Source organism: Humulus lupulus, chromosome 1 (assembly GCF_963169125.1).
Source record: "Humulus lupulus chromosome 1, drHumLupu1.1, whole genome shotgun sequence".
Lineage (NCBI taxonomy): Eukaryota > Viridiplantae > Streptophyta > Magnoliopsida > Rosales > Cannabaceae > Humulus > Humulus lupulus.
The window spans coordinates 121,900,533-121,921,744 of NC_084793.1; the positions used below are offsets into that span (position 1 = coordinate 121,900,533).

The window sequence follows — 21,212 nt, forward strand, 5'->3', positions numbered from 1 at the left end:
TCATGACCATGTCCGACCGGTCATGACCTGTCTGCCCAGCCAAGTGCGTGTCTGCCCAGCTAAGTGCATGTCTGCCCAGCCAAATGCGTGACTCCCCAGTGAAGGTTTGTTCGACTAGCTTGAATGAGATATGGGTCGACCAGATAGAGGAGGACTACGTCAAGATTCCCAGAAACGGCTTCAACAAGAATCGGTCTTGGCATACACGGGAATCTCTCAATTTATCCCACAAATTTAGTGTATTGTTACATTTTGAATATTAATGTAATTTAAATATAATGAGGATAATGAAATATCCCGATTATGGGGGATATCAACTGTACGATCCTGAGTCTATAAATACAAGGAATATGGCATCATAAAGGGAACTTTTGGGATTTTTGAGCTTTTGATATGAATTTTTTAGAGAGAGAGAGTACTTGTATTTGAGAGAATTCTTGTATTCTTGTAATCTGGACTGAAGAAACTCAGTTGACTCAGGTTCATCTGATCTTGAGTGCAGACCTATAATCTCAACTCTAAGTGGATTAGGCTATTACCAACACATTGGGGCTGAACCACTATAAAAATCGTCTGTGTCGTTTATTTCTCTTGAAGGTTTTTGTCGTTTTTGACGTCTACACGTCGTTGGCCAAAAACGCGGTCAACAGAAGGTTATGATTATCTCAGAATCGCACCAAGAATCTTTAATAATCTTTTGGCTTTCACTACTACCATCCCAAGAATATTCAAAGTGGAACCGAGTTCCCCAGGTTGAAGAAGCAAAATAGGTATGTTGAGTATTATAAAGAAGAAGAATGGGACAATGATCCGAATTCCACCTCAGCAAATGATGAATATTGGAAACCACAAAAAGCTCAGACCAGTCCAGATTGCAAAACACTCTATCTAGTCTCTCAAAAATCAGATTATTATGTCTGCCATTCCACCAAGTGAAGAGACCACTCTCAAAATGGATTTCTTTCAAGTGACAGTCATCTATGGCTTGTCTAAAGTTTTGTATTAAATAATCTGGTTTGACACCCCCTCCTTGCTCTCTTCCAATCTAAGGATTTCATTAAAGTCCTATCCACAAATCCAAGGTCCTTTGAAGAGAGAATGAAGCTGACGGAGGAGCTCTCATTGTTGAGAAGGATCCAGATTGCCAAAGAAGCCAGTAAAATTCCAAGTTAGGCCATGCTCATCAGTAATAAAAGAATCAATATGAGAAGGAGAAAAAGAGAGAACTTTTACCTTCATATTGTGTTTCCAAAGAAGGGCGAGGCCCCCACCAAGGCCCTTAGAATTGACACAGAAGTAACCATCAAAACCAAGCTTAACCTTGATGCGCTCCATTTGATTACTTTAACTCTTTGTCTCCGCAAAGAATATAATGTCAGGGTAATACTCTTTTTCATGGGACATAAGAGTGTTCAATGTCCAAGGGTTTCCCAGCCCTTGGACATTCCAAAATAAGGTATTCATGTCTCTTGGCAGCCCTGCATAACAGGGTTCGCCGATTTAGTGATGAGAGCAAGAGTTGAATCAGTGCTAGAAAATTCTCTTGTAGGAACTGTGCCATTTCCATTGTCTTCTCCAACTTTCTGATCTTCTATGTCTTTCTTCAAATCAGGTTGATTGGCCTTCAATCTTTTACGAGGCAGTGATCTTGGTATCATGTCCATAAGATGTCAACAGTCATGAGGAGCAAGACCTTGATTGTGCATAATAGGGACATCCACAAAGTTGCTAAAGTCCATGGTAACGCTAGGAGTGCCAATCATTAGAACCCAACGAGTCTTGATTATCCCTCTGATTGCCCGTACTAGTCTCGTGAGCAGGGTGATTGTCACCAAACATGGCATTGATATAAGCTGTAGGAATTGTTTTAATGTTTGTGGATAGTTGCTGCTGCAGATCTTTTTGGATGGCTAATTCTAGGCGTTGCTCTTCTTGTTGGGTAATGTGTTCTTCAATCATAACCTCTTCTGTACTTGTCGAAGCATGAAATCCATCTCTGATTTTGCTACTTGCTCTCAGCCAAACCCCATATGCAGATGTCGAGTGCCCATCTCCTCCAATTACAGAACATTGTGGTTGATTACAAGATCTGCAGTCATGTCCAATACAGCCACAAGTGAAGCACATAAAGGGTAATTTTTTATATTTAAAGGGTATCTAGAGTTTTCTTCCCTCAAAAGGTAGCAAGAATCAGATCATAACTTAGCTGTGATTGAGTACCAGACTTTGAATTTAACGAACCCCATGGTAGCAATGCATGTGACTTCCATAGATGGGATCTCTATGATATCACCAACCATTTTGGCAATTCTTTCAATATTCTTCTAGGTGATGAATCTGTGCGGAATCCCTAAAGCTCTCCCCCAAAGTGGAAATCTCACCAATTCATTGTCCTAAGTTTCTGGTAAGCTATGAAATCTTTCAAGAATCAAAACTCCATTTGTAAAGAACCAAGGCATGTGATTGAGAACCCTGTTCAACGGAACCAATTCCTAAAAAGTGAAGATCAAGAACAGAGCAGTAGGAGTGGTTTCTTTAATCTTTACATCTCATTCTTCATTCTTGAGATTCCAGAGTCGTCGGAGTATAGTGCAAATGAGAGTTTAATTGAATCGCCAATTGGTACATAATCTTCCAATCAAACATCTGGAGCTAATGAGTTCTTCACTAATGTCCCTGGCTTCCCAACCATCTTCTTTAACCTTCAGATGACTAGTGCTAACAATCATATCTTCCGTGATGAGGAAAGGCTATACAAGAAAACCCTAAAAAGGCTCTTCAGAAAAGAGAGCAAAAGTCAATCCTCCGACGTTTGTAATTCTACAATTTCCAAACTTATTTTATTGATAAGATATATACGGTGAAATAAGACTCGTATGATAAGTGACAAATTTGTTGTTTCTTTATACACAATTTTTTTTTCTATTGGGATAAATTTCCAATGTCACAAAAACAATAATTCCAGTACAACTAGTCTATTACACTTTATTAGGTGCTGACTTTGATGGCACATATTACTTCTTAATTGGTCCATGTCATAATTTGAAAAAATATATAAATGATTTTAATTAGAAAAAATATTGAAAATGTATTTTAAAAAATAATAATAATAAAATTAATTTTAAAATTATAAATAATTTAACAAAAAAAAAAACTCATTTTAACAAATCTAAGCTATTAAAAAAATTATCATCTCAAAAAATATAAAAAAAAAATGAAGATTAACTTTAAATTTAAAACAATATTTTCTTTAATTTTTCCAATAGTTCTATCTATTCCCATTCTTTCTCTTTCTTGTTTTTATGGTTGGGTGAAAAAAGTTATTTAGAAATTTGAGTTAATTGATGTGACAATTTAATTTAACAATACACGAAAATAATATAAAATAAAATAAATAACATTTTTATCCCCCGAATTGTGATCAATATATTTTCATGTCCCCCGAATGATTTGCGATGTTAAAAATTTCCCCGGAATTATACACGTTACTGAAATATGAGATTTCTCTTTGATTTCGTCCTAAGTGACTGACAGATTAATGATGAGCATTTTTCTATTGATATGCCAGTGTCATATGTAGAATAATTAGCAATTTTGCCCCTCAAACTTTGACCACTACAAACTTGTGCCTTTTTTTTTTATTAAAACTAATTTATTATTTTTTTAAGAAGATCTATTTTTTTTAAAAAAAATAATAACTAAATCCTTAAAAATTAAAAAAATCATTTTAAAATAAACAATACTAAAAATTTCAAATTAATTAAATAAATTTTCAAACATTAAAAAATAATATAATTAATAACAAATATTTTTTTTTTACTTTTTATTTTCTTTTAAAATATAAAATAAATATATCTTAAAATAAAAATTAAAAATAATTCTTAAAATAAAGATTTTCCCATTCATCCTCCTCCTCCTCCTTTTAAATTAATTTTTCTAATTTATTCAAAACTTTCGTCATTCGTCCTCTTCTTTATTTAAAAGTTTTTCTTTTGTTTTAGTATTTATTTTAAATTTTCATTATAAAATAAATTTATTTTATATTATAAAAGAAAAGAAAATGAAAAAATAAAAAAAAATTATTTTAAATTTTTATTGCATGACACATCAACATATAGAATACTACATGAATATATTAGCCAATATTCGGGAGAATTTTTAATATAAGAAATCATTCCGAGTGAACCATCTTATAATTTGGGTCAATAATCTACTTATTCTATACAATATATTTGTAAAGCAACAAAATGCTTACCATAAGTTTCACCCTGTTTCCATACAAGGCGAAATGGAATCCATGGCCTACACTATAGAAAAAATATATGATTATAGGCACGTTTTAAAATAAATAATCAAAAGACGTCGCAGCGCAGCACTTGGGCAAACCCTTCCCCTGAAATCACCAACCGGTCGCTATCGTTAATATCACTCTTCTTCACTCTATATATACACCCTCCCAGACAATCCTTCTACATAATTCCTTACTTCATTTAGATTTAGCTTAGCTCCCCATCCACTTTGCTCCTGTTATCCATCTAAACCGTACCTCTGCCACATCACCACCAGCAATATATCTAATATAAACAGTGGAGAGAGAGAGAGAAAGGAAGAGAGAAATATATCGACAGAGCTAGATAGGTCTGCCATACTAGTTACTACTACTACTACTTCATTTGTATGGAGATTCATATTGTTACTTCTAATTTGGGATACATAACATTCTTGTTTCTCTTTATTCTCTTCTACTGTTACTATTATTTCATCATCAAATGTCAAAACTTGACAAAATCCAAACACAAGCCTTACAAGCTCCCACCAGGATCAATGGGATGGCCTTTTATAGGACAGACCCTCCAACTCTACTCCCATGACCCCAACACGTTCTTTTCTACTAAACAGAAAAGGTTCACTTTGACTTTTTATCATACATAAATATATCAAGTAATTAACAACTCTGTCTGTCGAATCCATAAGCAAATTAATGTTTAACTGGGTTTTCGTCTCTGCTCTGTTCCCCTTGGTTTTGATCAGATATGGCGAGATATTCAAAACCCATATACTGGGGTGCCCTAGCGTAATGTTGGCCAGTCCGGAGGCTGCGAAATTCGTACTGGTGACTCACAGTCACCTGTTTAAGCCAACTTACCCCAAGAGCAAGGAGAAGCTGATTGGTCCGTCAGCCCTCTTCTTTCACCACGGGGAGTACCACGCTGCGCTCAGGAAACTCGTCCAGGCTGCTCTGTCTTCTCCGTACAATCTCCAGAAAAGGGTGGCCGACGTCGAAGCCCTCGCCCTCTCCACTCTCGAGTCCTGGGACAGAGGTCAAGATCAAGTCATTTACAGCTTCTACGAGTTGAAAAAGGTAATTCTCATTATTTTATGAGCGTACAACTATAGTAGTGAACATGTCCTAAAGCTCTTTTTGGCCTTTCTATTTAATCAAGATTAATAGAGAATTATGGTTCTCTTTTGTCTTTTTCTCCACTTCCTGTCGAAAGAGTTACCTAAAATTTTGTTTTCTTTAATAATTGTATATTTGGTTATTAGACTAGTTATATTATTCGGGTCCTCCACCTTTTTGTTTGCATGTATTTTAAATATATAAGTATATTTGATCATGTGCTTGTTTTGTTATTTTAATATATGTGGATCATATGGTTTGCAGTATTCTTTTGATGTTGGCATTTTTTCTATCTTTGGTCATTTGGATGCCAATTATAAGGAGCTGCTCAAGGAGAATTATTCCATAGTAAATAAAGGATATAATTCCTTTCCAAACAGCGTACCGGGAACCGCATACCAAAAAGCACTCTTGGTAAGGAAAGACATCAATTATATATACACATATATACATGTACTCTCTTTGCCAATTCTTTAATATTATTGCCGTGTTAATTACGACAAAATTTTAATTGGGTTCCTTCTTGGGTACGTACTTCTTAAAGGCGAGGAAAAGGCTTAAGCAGATTCTGAGTGAGATAATCTTGGAAAGGGAGGAGAAGAAGATGGCGGACAAGGATCTGTTGGGTCACCTTTTGAATTTCAAGGGTGGAAAGGGACAAGCTTTAACAAGGGATCAAATTTCTGATAACATCATTGGGGTGTTGTTTGCGGCTCAGGACACAACAGCTAGTGTATTGACTTGGATCCTTAAGTATCTCCATGATGATCAAAAGCTTCTTCAAGCTGTAAAGGTAAGTAGTTTATAAAGAACAACTTTTCATGACTACACATATTCAAGGCACGAGTGTTCTAATTAAAATATTTTAATGTGTTATTTGTGCAGGGAGAGCAAATGGTAATATCTCAAGAAAATGATGAAGGGAAGAAGCCCTTGACATGGAAACAGACAAGGAGCATGCCACTTACGCATAAAGTAATTATTTTTAGTTCTTCTCAGTTTGTTGTTTGATAAGAGAGAAGTTTACTTTTTATAGAGTTAATAATAATCTAAACTGGGCTTGTTTACCTGAATTTGTCAGGTGATATTAGAGAGCTTGAGGATGGCCAGTATTATATCATTCACGTTTAGGGAGGCAGTGACTGATGTGGAATACAACGGTGTGTGCAGGGCTTCAACCAGAGAACTCTACCTCATTAATTATTGATTTGACTGAATTTTAATAACAAGTTTCACTAATAGTTATTATCATATTGGGTTTTGCAGGGTACATCATTCCAAAGGGTTGGAAGGTGATGCCATTGTTTCGAAACATTCATCACAATCCCGAGTTCTTCTCGGATCCTCAAAAGTTTGACCCATCTAGGTTTGAGGTAGGTTTTATATCAGAGTCATCAATCAATCAGTGTAAAGATAAGACATTATTTTATACTAATAATCTTATTGTGGATACAGGTTCCTCCAAAGGTTAATACTTTTATGCCGTTTGGCAATGGGGTACACTCTTGTCCTGGAAATGAGCTTGCCAAACTAGAGATGCTTGTTTTTATCCACCATTTAGTCACTAAATTCAGGTGCATACAATGCAAAATGATTTTTCATTCATTTTTCTTGGATGAGAAAGGTCATAGATCCCCAACTGTAAAGAAATGTTTTCACTTATTGTGTACTACTAGCCACTCCTTTTTTATTTTTTATTTTTTGGGGTTAATTATTTATAGATATACTATTGGTTTTGCAGGTGGGAAGTCGTGGGATCTCAAAGTGGGATTCAATATGGCCCATTTCCAGTGCCTCAAAATGGACTCCCAGCCAGATTCTGGAAAGAATCCAACAATTTCAAACAAGATTCTTTTCCACCCAACTAATTATATCTTGTTTCCCAAGTGTATTTTCTATGTATCCTATAACCCAAGCCCACACCCCTCTGTTTTTTTTTTCTTTTTTTTTTATTAATGGGATATCTCTTTAATAATTACTATTATTAATGTTATTATCCAGAGTCTGAAGGTGTATTTTGTGTATTTTCCACCTTCTTTGCAATGTAAGGGAAAAAAAGAGGGGGTAAAATTTTATGTACCAATGAGCAAGTATTGTAATTTGTAACTCTTTTATATGATAATAATATATTAATAGTAATAAAATTTAAAGAATTTTTCTTAAACTCAATTGAATCTAGTCACTCTTTTCCTCTCTCCTCAAGCTTCTTCTCACAGTTTTTTAAAGCTATTAAAGAGAGCGATACTTGGACCATCCCCAACCTTGAAACGAAGCCAATGAACAATTGTACACTGTTCATTTAAAGGCTTATTTAATATTTTGAAAATGTCTTTTCTTTTATATATTTAATAATTTGTATGATATATTTTATTTTTTACAAAATAATTGTATTATGTTTGTATCATATATATATATTAGGTGAAAATAAATTTATTTAGTTTTATTTTTAAAATATATATTAATTCATTTTTATTATATATTTTTTAATTGTCCTGTAAATTTTAAATACATAAACAATAACATATATTATAAAAGAATGACATAAACATATTAAAAAAATAAATAAACCAAAAAACAGTGTCTATAGTTGTAAAATTTAAATCACAAACTGTCGTACTTAAACTATCTCTGTTGACGCCGTTTTTCATCAAACAGTGAAAGAAGAGCACGTAAACAATAACTGAAAATTGCCAATTAAAATAAAACAATGTAAACACACGATTTTTACGTGGTTCAGCAGTTAAATCTGCTTAGTCCACGAGTCTTTGTTATTAAACTCAAGATTATCTCTAGGAATTCTTTAAGAACGAATTCTCTAGAGTTTTCTCTCAAGGATCAGAATTTCGGTCCTTTACAATGGTGCATGTCTTCTCTATTTATAGAGAATGCTGCAGAATACTATCCCACATATTTTGGGTAGTTACTCCTTTTGTGTAAATAAAATAAATGGCTTTAAATGTCTATAATCAGATATAAAAGGAAACGTCCCCTGAAGACCAGGGGACGTATAACTGACCAAATAATATCTCATGATTCTAGGGGATTTACAATAATAAATGAGGATTACATCTCATATTTATAACACTTGTAGATATTCAAGGTGGTTATCACGTATCTCTAAGGCTTTAGCCTCCCAGGTTTCCCGTCACCTTTCGAGCTGGAGACATCTTCCGAGGTCACATGGCTTTTCGAGATCGTGTGCGTCGAGCTCGGGAACCCTGACCCGAGGTCATCCTCGGAGATGAATGCTTCCCCGGAGCTGTCTTTCGAGATCACGAATACTTTGAGATCACCATACTCGAGGTTGTCTATGTCCTGCAGACTCGACACACATTCCTGGAACATGTTTCCAACCTTATGATTCTTCTTACTTGCGAATCCCAACTTTCGAGGTCGTATTTTGCATAGCTCGAAATCTGGGTGTAACAATCTCTAATAGAAGATGCAAAAATATTGATAAATTTAGCACACAAAATTAATAAATGACATATTTGGTACAACTTTTATAATTATACTCCAATGCACATAGATATAAAAGTAATATAAGAAAATCTACATTTAATTCTAATAAAAAATAAGCTAGATACCAAAAATAATAAGTAATGGTAAAAAAGCAAATAAAAAATAAACATTTAATGTTAATAATTTATAAGATATTAAAAAATATAATAAAATAATAAGTAAAGACCAAAAAAAGTAAATAAAAAAGTGAACATTTATAGGTGATCTAAATTTGGATCATGCTATATTTTGATCCAAATTTGGATCAATTTTTAGCTTGTGGCACACTTTTTAGCACACTATTGGATAAGCTTTTCTTTGAAGTGTATTATATTTTAGCAATGCATCGTAGATTTGTATCTCTATTGGAGATGCTCTCTAATAGTGTCAAATCTTCGATGCATTGCTAAACTATAGTATATTTTAAAAAAAAAACTACTCCAATGGTGTGCTAAAAGCTACGCCAAATTTGATACTTACTAAATGTTACGTCGAATTTGATATGAAATATAGCATGATCCAAAATTGGATCAACAATAAATACTTAAATTTTTATTTACTTTGCTGTTACCAATAATTATTTTATTATTATTTTTAGTGTCTAATTTATTATTGGCATTAAATGTAACTATAGAATTTTTTATTTATACTTTCAATAAAATATTAAATAATTTTTAATTGAAAATTCAATTTTGCATCATTATGCATTGGAACATAATTGTAAAAGTTGTGTCAAATATATCATTTATTCATTTTTTGTGCTAAAGTTAGCACAATATTTTCATCTCCTATTGAAGACGGTCTTACCTCTATTTAATGTTCAAAACGTGTGGTCATCATTTCTTTAAAGCACATCACAGTGATTTAAAAAGAAATTTATTTATTCTTGGTAGAAAAATGATGTTTTTCTACTTTCTTATGTAGTTAGACTATTTATACACACACTGTCAATAAATAATGTATTGATAATTTTTGTTATTATTTAATATGAATATTTATAGTTATATAAGTTAGATTACTTAATAATAATAACAAAAAGTAATGTGTATTTTTAATAAAATAAATATACAAATGATAAAAATTAGGAATATGTATTAAATTTTATTATAATAATTTAAAATATTTAAATTAATATTAAAATAATTATTAAATATCTAGTATATTGTATTTTTTTAATTAGTTTTGAATGTATATTATGTTAAATTTTGTAACATTCCATTAAAATTGACGAAAACGAAGAAAAAAAAATCCTTAGATCAAGAATCAAGAATCCATTGGATACTCACTCTTTATATATAATAATTTACCTAAGATTTTAAGTTTTATTTATTTGATCTTTTTACTATTATAATGTTAAAATCTAAAATAATAATAATAAAATTAAAATATAAACAATATGGAAAACTCAAACATTACAAAATGATTTTTTAGTTCAATAAACATAATCTTAATTTACTAATTTTTTAGTTAACTAATTAAATGAATTGATATAATATTTAATATATATTTAATTTATTTGTAAAATAAATTAATTATTGAAAATCAATAAAACTGAAAAGAAGAATTGGAGATGAAAATTGTATTATATTAATGTTAAACTTACACTACTTTAAAGTAATGTGTTATAGATGCCTTTAGTGTCTCTGTTAATAAATCTTTCTTTTTTTTAACGGTCTCATAATATTTTTAGATAATATAAACAAGTTAGAAAAATAGCATCATTAGCACAACAAATTTGTGCACTTCTTCCCTTTGCTTTTGAATTTTTTTGTTTAAATGGGTCTTTTCTTCAGAGAAAAAAAAATTATATTTTTAAATATTAAATATATTAGTAAAAAGTTATTTAATTAAAAGCAATAGTAATGTTTTTTTGAGGTAAAAGTGCAATAAATATTTAAGAAGTAAGAAACTTTTGAAATATAATTTTTCTTATAAAACTAATAATTACTTTATTCTCTTTTACTCATGCATATTAAAATTTTTAGAGTAAATTAATTTTAATTTAAAATGATAGATAATTTTTCAATTTATATATTTATCAAAAATAAATAATAAAAAAATTTCAAGAAATATTCCTCAATATTTAAAAAAAAAACATTCCTACATCCAAAAAATTCCATTGTCAAATTTTGATTAATGATATATGCAAACAAAATATTAGATAGTGATGATGTGACAAGTAATTTTAATATAGTGAGACTCTTATTAAATAAATGTGGTTGGTTACTTTAAAAAAAAATTGAGGCTCCTTAAATTTGGGGATCTTAGGCAGTTTCCAAGGTTTATATTAGGAGAGTTCAAAGTTAAGTGGTTAAAAAATAATATTGAGAATAGAAAAACATTGTGCATAATTAAATGTATATAAATTGTGTTTGGTCCTTATATAAATCTTGTATAATATCCCTAGGAATGTAAACAATAATAGTGTAGTATATAGAAATTATTTATGAGTAATTTGTGAAAATAGATTTTTTTAATGTTATTTTATAAAATATTTTTTTTTAATAATTCTTTATAAAGTAACATATGAACTTATAAATTTACATTAAAGTAATTAGTAAAAATAATTTTTTTTTTAATGTCAGTTTCACAATGATATATATATTTATAATTCTTGAAAAAATAACTTAATATATATGACAATATGTTAAGATTTAATATGGTGTGACAAATAATAGGGTGTGACAGACTTAATATATATGACAAATGAGCAAATAATAGGGTGTGACAGATTTAATATATATGACAAGTATGGAATGTACAAATTAACTAGAAAAATATAAAAAAAAAATTAACAAGTATGAGAATTGTTGCTTTATAAAAAAATTATAAAAATTTATTGTACAAATTAACTAAAAAAAATATTTTTCCAAACAACCATTTACATAAATTGTTTATACATTTTTTGACCATGTATTTTATCTAATTACCTGTTTGGATCATGTATTTTGACAAATTTTATTTTTAGACTTTGTGTTTTGTAAATCTAATTGTTCAAATTGTTCAAATAAATCTAATTTTGATTAACAAAAAGTTGAATATAACAACGCAATTGTTAGACAGAATAAATTTGTTTTTGTTTTTAGTTGTTAGTTTGATGAGTTATTTGTGATTTTAGTTAAAAAAAAATTGATCAAAATTGGGTTTAGGATAATTTTAATGAACAAAAAATTAAATATAACAACACAATTGCTAGGCAGAATGATTATGTTTTTGTTATGAGTTGTTAGTTTGGTGAATTATTTGTGATTTTAGTTTAAGAACGACTATGATCAAAATTAAGTTTACGAGTCTATTTTAACCAATTTACAAAAGAGAAATTATAGTAAATAACTCAAAACAATGACATGAAGAAGCTAATGTCGTCATTTTAAAAATTGTAGAGAAATGACACTTTTATATTGTTGATTACCTAAATTGTTATTTTCTATCATTTTATTTATTTATTTAGAAGCGTATGACTTTAATATAGTGGTATATGTATATTATTTTTGTTTAATTAGTTTTTATTTTAAAGTTGTATTGATTTTTAAAGTTTTTTATGGGTTGTTGGTATATTATTTTCTAACTATTGTATATATATATATTTTGTGGTATGATTTATCATATTTTTTTTAAGATATTTACTTTCTATCTTATTATACAGATGAACACAGGTAGAAATTTATCTCAAGAGGGGCCAAAGTGCAAAAAATAAATTAAGGGGGGTAATTATATAATTTTCAAAGAAATTAGGGACTGTTGTATAAAAATTCTATATATTTTTTTTTCAAAATTTTGATGGGGGCAAGGTCCCCCTCTTTTTATGGATAGCTTCGTCTCTGATTATACATAATTGTAGTATATAATTTTGTATCATAGTATATACATTTTAATTGTAGTATATACATAATTTTGTTAGCATAGTATATACATTCTTGAGTAATAATTTTGTACGTTTTGTTGGTATATTATTTTTCTACTCAGTATATGTATTTTTTGGTATGGTATATCATTCAACAATCCATAAAAAATGAAAAAAATTAAAATAACTTTAAAATAAAAACTAATTAAACAAAACTAATATACATACACCATAATATTAAAATATTTAGAATAAAATAGTATCAATATAATTTGCTAAATGAGATATTTGGTAATATGTAATATTAAAAAGATGGTTATGCTATTTTACTACAAAATTGAAAACATAGACATTTGCTTACTTTCACACACCATTAAGGGTCATTTTTGTACCAAACCATTTACACAACACAAGTTTCAAAAAAGTAATTTGTGAAAACACATGATACAACACAGATAATGTGACAAAATACAGAGTCCAAAAAAATATAATCTCTTACATCAATATCTCTTCTATATAAAAAGTGTGTAGATAAATAAATAAAAGGCAGAGTTGAGGTGGATTACTCAAAGGTAATCAGTCACTTTACTCAACATTTCCAGTCTTTCTTAGGAGGAATTAGTGCAGCTTCTGGTTTTATAGAGCATTCTGTGGTTCAGACAGGTTATACTCTTAGCCTTGATGAGCAATCTTATCTTATAAAACCTTTCTCCTACCAAGAAGTAAAAAAAGCCATGTTTAGCATTAAGGCTGTTAAGAGTCCTGGTCCGGACGGTTTTGGTGCTGGTTTTTATAAGAGTATGTGGGCTGGTATAGGCAAAGAAGTGGCTACAGCTGTGATTGATTTTTTTGACAGAGGTTGCATTCCGAAGGCTCTGAATAGTACAATTCTAGCCCTCATTCCTAAAGTTAGTCATCCTTCTATGGCCTCTGACTATCGTCCCATAGCTTGTTGCAATACCCTCTATAAATGTATTTAAAAAATGCTCTGTAATAGGCTGAACTCAATTCTTCCTAAGTTGACCAATCAAAACCAAGGAGCTTTTGTTAAGAATAGAACTTTAGCTCATAATGTTCTTATTCTTCAAGACCTTCTTAAAGGTTATAATAGGAAGCGAATTTCTCCTCGTTGCTTAATGAAAATTGACCTTAGCAAGGCCTACGATTCTATTGATTGGGACTTTCTTGAGAATCTACTGAATGCTTTCAAGTTCCCGGGCCGTTTCATTAAATGGATAATGGTTTGTTTGAGAGGCTCTTCGTATTGTATTCAAATAAATGGCCAGCTGTATGGTAACTTTAAAGGAGGTAAGGGTCTGAGGCAAGGGGACCCCATTTCCCCCCTTCTTTTTGTTCTTGTTATGGAGTACCTCACTCGAGCATTACATGGGGTTGTTTTGGATAAAAATTTCAGGTTTCACCCGCTTTGTAAGTCTTTGAATATCGTTAATCTTTGTTTTGTGGATGACTTACTTCTAGTTTGTAAAGCTCAAGAAAAATCCATTCAGATTTTACATCAGACTTTCAAGACTTTTTCAATTGCTTCAGGGCTGAGTATAAATCAAGCCAAGTCCCGCATGTACTTTGGAGGAATTTCTCCAGCTGAGAAGGAGATTATGCTGAATATTACTAATATGACAGAAGGGAGTTTTCCCTTAATGTACCTTGGTATTCCTCTTCGACCTACAAAATGGAAAGCTATGGACTGTGATCTCATAATATCGAAAATTAGGCAAAGGCTTCACAGTTGGGCCAGCCGCAATCTATCTTATGCGGGGCGTGTTCAACTTATTCAGTCTACTTTATTGGGGATTCGAAACTTTTGGATGAGCATTTTTCTTCTACCTCAAAAAGTTATCAGAGAAATTGACTTATTGTGCAGAAATTACTTATGGGGTGGAAATGGCATGAGAAGGAAGTTTCACCTTGCTTCTTGGGATTTGGTGTGTAGACCTAAGAGCTATGGAGGTTTAGGTTTTAAAGAGGGTGTCCTGTGGAATAAGATCAATCTAGCAAAGTACATTTGGGCTATCTCTTCTAAACAAGATAGCCTTTGGGTAAAATGGGTCAATTGCATTTATATGAAAGGTGTTCGGTTTTGGGATTACAAGTTGCAACATGATACCAGTTGGTATTGGAAAAAGCTTGTTAAGTTGAGTAAGAATTTGTCTGATGTTATATTGGACGCTGCTGTCTGTAAGGGGAAACTAAAACTGAGTTCTCTGTATCTCCATTTCACCACTGATGTCCCTTTTGCTGGTATGCAGACAGTTTGGTGCAAGCTTTCTCAGCCCAAGCATCGCTTCATTCTTTGGATGGCTGTCCAACAGAAGCTCCTCACTAGAGACCTTCTTCACCACTGTCAAATCCCTGTCGTCTCCCTTCTCTACCCAGTTTGTGAGTCAGCCTCGGAGAGTCATGCTCATCTATACTTTGAGTGTTGGTTTTCAAGGAAGGTTCTCAAGATGGTTTCCAACTGGCTGGGTACATTAGTTTGGCCTGAGGAGTATCAGAAATGGTGTAGCTGGCTAAATGATCCCAGGAAAGATATATTGTCCAAGGTTGTTTCAGCTTCTCTAGCTGCCTGTGTGTACTTCATATGGATTAATAGGAACAAGTGCTGGCTGGAGAGTAGTTGTTATACTGTGGTTTTTGTTGCTGATCTCATAAGAGATTCAGTTAAGGCTAGAGTTCATAATTTTAGCCATAGATGTACTAATTTGACTTTAAGGGAGAAAATGATGCTTCAATTTTTTCTCTAGTTTGTTGTTGAGGGGGAGTTGATTTCTCCTGCCTTTGTTTGTATTGTTGGTTTGATCAATATAATTTTCATTTCTTGATCAAAAAAAAAAAAAAAAGTGTGTATATGATGGAAATTTTTTGTTTTAACGATTTTTTATTTTTTCTGTTAACTTTAATGAAATATTCTTATATTCAACAGAATATTTGTATATTTAACTGTAGATTGTAAACATGCGTTAAACTTAAATAAAATTAAATAAATAAATAATTAAACAAATTAAAATAGGATATTTTTGAGATATTTTACAATGATAATTATTTAAAAATAATAAAACCATATATTTAATAACTTAAATAAAATTTAATTAAACTTAAACTTAATATTATATTAAACATATAATATATAATATTTTGTTGTTACTCCCAAATTAAAAAACTAGAACAAACATAAACTTAAACAAAAATAAATAAATAAATGAATTAAAATAAAATATTTTTAAGATATTTTATGATAATTTAAATATTTAAATTATATTTATTTAAAAATAATAAATACATACATATAATTTTTTTTATGTTATAAATATGTGTGATAGTTTATTTTTTATCAAATGATTGGAGCTCTTTTTCTTCATCAAATTCACTAAAGGACATTGTGAGATACATTAGAAACTAAAAATAGTTGATGCATATATACTACTGTCTGCACTATGACTTTTTCTATTCATATTTTATTTCTATTATTATTTTTTTTAAATATTATTGTATTATATATATGTCATGTAGTCATATCTGTTCTATATAATAAGTGTGTAGATAACGAAATTTTTTGTTTTTAACGGTTTTTTATTTTTTTAATGTTAACTTTAACAATTTATATTCTTATATTTAACAGAATATTCTTATATTTAATGGTAGTTTGTAAACACTTAAACTTAAATAAAATAAAATAAATAATTAAAAAAAATTAAAATAATATATTTTTGAGATTTTTTACAATGATAATTATTTAAAAATAATAAATAATTAAACAAAGTAAAATATGATATTTTTTTAGATATTTTACAATGATAATTATTTTTAAATAATAAATAATTAAACAAATTAAAATATGGTATTTTTGAGATATTTTACAATAATAATTATTTAAAAATAATAAAATCATACGTTTTATAACTTAAATAAAATTTAATTAAACTTAAACTCACTTATTAAAATAATATCATATTAAACATATAATATAATTTACTGTGAATTAGTAATAAATTGTTTTAAAAAAAACTAGCAAGAAACTTAAATTTAAAATCCACGTATAATATTTTATATTACATTAAATATATAATATATAATCTCTTGTTGTCACTCCTAGATTCAAAAACTAGAAGAAACATAAACTTAAATAAAAATTGTTATCCAGATTTCCGGATAGCGTTTAGATTGATGACCTCGGGGAAGCAGAATTATCGATGTCTTTCACGGTAGGTGACTAGAGCTCGCGGATGAACAGAAAGGCTTCGCCTCTCCCGTTTAGTGTCCGGATTACTCTTCCAAGCAAACACAATACGGAAACTCGTCAACTCTCCCGGACTCCCGAAGGGGTATCCTTCGGGGAAGCTCCTTCCAGGAGAAGCTCTTCGAGTGGTCTCCGCGGAAGCAGTTCCGTGCCTCGCACGGAACAAAGCCAAACGGTCGAGTCCTGGAGGAGGCATATTTGGAATGATATCCACCTGACACAGGATCCCGCCTGACACGCTCGTCAGGTCAAAGCCGCACACATCCCAGCACGCCTAAGGGTACCTTTTCGCCTACTGTTCCGCTGACAACTTGGAAAAGACGGCTGACTTTGTGTGTTCCCCATACTTTCACGTAAATATACCCACATAGAGTCTTGTAGCCATGCTACTACAGTAATTGTATCCCTATTTATGGCTGGTGTAATTAAGACTCAGGTACGTAGAGAAAAACCCTAATCCAAAACCCTAGCTATAAAGACCCCTTCATTTTACAAGAAGGAGGACGGACAAATGATATATAGCAAAAACTCTACTAAAATCTCTCTAGCTTCATCTTCTTCAAGAGAACCCGAGAGAAACACTGTGAGTGGGTGAAGTTCTTGTGCACCAGCCATCTTACTGTAACCTTTTCCAAGTATAATAACATCGACTCGTGGACTAGGGCTTGTTAACGCCTGAACCACGTAAAAACACTGTTTGTTTAGTTACATTTCAGCATTTCTACAGTTCTTATCTTTTTATTATTCTGTTAGTTATTCGTTTCCGAAAAAATCGGTAAACATTTTGGTGCTTTCATTGAGAGCTGTAGGAAGTTGTTAGTCAGCTCTTTTTCCGTGTACGTTTTTTGTATTCACTTCGTGCTAAAGAGATGGTGACTACGAGAAAATCCGCTGTTGACAAAAATGCTACGGTCAACCCCGATACCGTGATGGAAGATGTGGTGCAAAGCGAACCCTTAGACTACCAAGGTGAAGACCCGACATCCCGCCAGGATCGGGTCAGTACCGAAGATACAACATACTTAGAAGACGAAGAAGAGTATGTCCAAGACGGTTATTACAAGGACGGCTGCTACTATGAGAAGGACCCAGAACTGGTCCAAGTAGCCGAAGAACTGGTGGCCACTAAGGCCAAGCTTGCTGAGCAGGAGCGCGTCTCCGAAAGAATGCAACGCATGATGGAACGCCTCCAAAGTAAGTTTGGAGATCTAGGCGACTCGGACGAGGATGCCTCTGTTCTAGGTGGTGCTGATGCCCCCATGCCGGATCCAGCCGCTGCTGGACCATCCAAAGCCGCCCCTAACAAGGGTAAAGAAAAAGTTGGAGAGCCTGTGCGCGCTGACGCCCCTGCACCTCCTAAAGGCGTGAATCACCAGGCCGACTGCCCCCCCCGCGCGCAGAAGGTCTCTGGCGCTCCTAAGCCCAAACGTCCTTCAGCCCCAAGGGGGCACTCTGTGCCTAAGGGGCCCGGTGCTAAGGCACCCAGGCCTAGGGGAAGGAACAACCGCCCCAGTGATTCCGTCAATCAGGACGGTCGGGCTGCGAACTCGCACTCCGAAGATAGCTGGTCCACGGTGGACCTAAGAAGAAGGTTGGAGGCCAAGTATGAAAAGGCCAAAGGAGAAAAGGCCCGGCCTCGCGGAGATGACCTCCGAAATCATATTAATGACAAGCTCCGGGGACGTGACCTCCCGGAAAGTGATACGAAGAGGCTCGAGGAACAGATTGCTGCCTTGACCAAGCTGGTCCGGAAGCAAAGTGGGGCCCTGTCAGACTCTGAGGAGGAAGATCCGGAACCATGTATTAGGAGGATCGCGGAAACGTCCCTCCCGGATAACTTCAAAATGCCTCACATAGAATTATATGATGGGAGGACAGACCCGCGTACCCACCTAGCTAAGTACAATAAAATGATGCAAGTGGCGCGTGTCAGTGAGGACGCCAAAAGCATGTGCTTCTCACTCACCCTTACCAAGTCCGCGGAGGACTGGTGGAAAAGATTAGCTCCCGGATCAATCCACAGTTGGAAGGAGCTACAGTCCACGTTTAGGAGGCAGTTTATTGCTGCCCGCGACCACGACATGGAGGTTGGCTCCTTAACCAACATCAAGCAGCAACCCACTGAGAACCTCAAAGCTTTCATTCAGAGAATGATGGAAGCTGCTGCAAAAACCAAGGTCAGCGATGACATGAAGCTGATCGCCCTTCAATCGGGCCTTACTGTCGGCTCCCTGCTATGGGGGGAAATGCAAAGGAGACGGGCAGAAACGCTGTCCGAATTCATGTCAAAAGCTCAGGGAATCATCAACCTTGAGGATGCCTACCAGCAGGCCTTCGGAGTTCCCCCGGCTCCAACGCCTTCCGTGACAGCGCCGAGCTTTGCTTCGCAAGCTCCCGCACCAGCCCTCACGCTTCCAGGAGCCCGATTCACTCCAAGTGTGTATGGGCCTTCCGCGTCTGCTCAGACGCCGAGTCAAACCCATTTCTCTGGGTACGGAGCAGTACAAACCGGATGTAGTATCGCTCCTGGCATGCCGCAGCCACAAGCGGAAGCTCCAGAACGAAATTTGAGCCAATCGCGGAGCAAACGAAGCGGAAGAAACTCCAACCGGGGAGACCATTCAAAGAAACCCCGGAAGGACTATGAGCCCAAGTTCACGGAATATACCAGTTTGATAGACTCGCGAGAGAATGTCTATCGGGCGACCTGTAATATGGTCAACTACAGGAAGCCCCCGAAAGTGTCTCACGGAGGAAGGCGTCCGCGAGACTCCAATAAAAGGTGTGAGTTCCACGGAGACGTGGGGCACACCACAAACGAGTGCCTTCAGCTGAAGGATGAGATCGAGTCCCTGGCAAGAGCGGGACACCTCGGTCAGTGGGTGAGGATACCCATTATCTATCCCGGACAGGGGATAGTTCACGGAGCTGCATATTCCCCGGGACAGAGGGGGGCCGCTAGCGCTCCTGGAGCCGGTCACCCCCAAACTCCTGGGTCTCAATTCCCCGCACTTCCTGCTCCACCCGCTCCGGCGCCCATTGCCTTGTTGGCTCCAGGACCAGGTAACCCATATCCGCCCGGCCTTGCTCCGCCACCCGTTGACGGACACGTCGCCACCATTTCCGGAGGACCACACCTTGCCGGAAGCACCCGCAACTCCCAGAAGAGGTACTTGAGGGAGTTAGAGCACGCCAAGGAGATGTGCGCCTTGGTCCAATCACCTGCTCAACGTCCCCGAATGATGGATCTTCCCATCACCTTCACGGAGGACGATGCTCGACATGTGCACTTCCCCCACAACGATCCCCTCGTGGTGGAAGCCCAGATTGCCAATAAGAAGGTCTCACGGATCTTGATCGATAACGGAAGCTCCGTGAACATCCTCTTCAAAGCGGCCTTCCACGCGATCGGATTGACCGAGACGGACCTGGCCCCATGCCCCATCCAGCTTCAAGGTTTCAATGGGGACGCACTCATGCCATTAGGAAAAATTCAACTTCCAGTCACCCTCAGAGGAGAAAGCGACGCTTGTGCCTTCAAGCATAGCACATTCGTGGTGGTCGACTGCCCCACGGCGTATAATGCCATCTTAGGCCGACCGGTCCTGATCGATTGTGGGGCCATAACCTCGATACGCCACTTATATTTGAAGTTTCCATGCGACGATGGGCGTATTGGCACCCTCCGAGGAGACCAAAGAAGTGCGCGGAGCTGTTATAACGTCTCCGTCCGAGCCGTCTACACGGTCCGAGAGACGTTTGCTGCCATTCCTTTGGCGGAAGTATTGCCAGAAAATGGGGGTGCTCAGGAGGCATACTTTGACGAACTCGACCCAAGAGTGGGAATCCAGAAAGCAATAGAGCCGATGGAGGAAGTCGAAGAGGTGATCCTCAACCCGGGAGATCCCACCAAGGTCATTCAGGTGGGGAAAAACCTGCCGTCGGCCGTTCGAGATAAGATCGTGGCCACTGTGAAGGATAATCAGGATATCCTGGCATGGTGCCACGCTGATATGACGGGGATTAACCCCAATGTTGCGTGCCACGCACTCAACATAGACCCATCTGCAACTCCAATTCGCCAAAAGAGGAGGCCGCTGGACCCAGTGAGAGCCGAAGCCGTCAAAGCTGAAGTGGACAAATTGATGTCCATAGGCTTTCTCCAGGAGTCGCACTATCCCGTGTGGTTGGCCAACCCAGTTCTGGTCCCG

General features: G+C 34.8%; 1 protein-coding gene across 1 annotated transcript; it reads left to right on the plus strand.

The window, feature by feature from the left end:
- Positions 1-4,499: 4,499 nt before the first annotated feature.
- LOC133817367 (abscisic acid 8'-hydroxylase 4-like) lies at positions 4,500-7,580 on the plus strand. Its single transcript, XM_062249869.1, has 9 exons — positions 4,500-4,904; positions 5,032-5,362; positions 5,666-5,815; positions 5,946-6,194; positions 6,287-6,376; positions 6,483-6,561; positions 6,668-6,774; positions 6,857-6,975; positions 7,143-7,580. The coding sequence occupies exons 1-9, from the start codon at positions 4,678-4,680 to the stop codon at positions 7,267-7,269; spliced, it is 1,479 nt and encodes a 492-aa protein (XP_062105853.1). The 5' UTR covers positions 4,500-4,677; the 3' UTR covers positions 7,270-7,580.
- Positions 7,581-21,212: the final 13,632 nt, after the last annotated feature.

What these genes read in the sequence shown, in the direction of transcription:
- LOC133817367 (XM_062249869.1), top strand. Translation starts at nt 4,678, where the DNA reads ATGGAGATTCATATTGTTACTTCTAATTTGGGATACATAACATTCTTG. An exon ending in TTTTCTACTAAACAGAAAAG is followed by an intron (nt 4,905 to 5,031) that starts GTTCACTTTGAC and finishes GGTTTTGATCAG; the next exon opens with ATATGGCGAGATATTCAAAA. An exon ending in TTGACCCATCTAGGTTTGAG is followed by an intron (nt 6,775 to 6,856) that starts GTAGGTTTTATA and finishes TTGTGGATACAG; the next exon opens with GTTCCTCCAAAGGTTAATAC.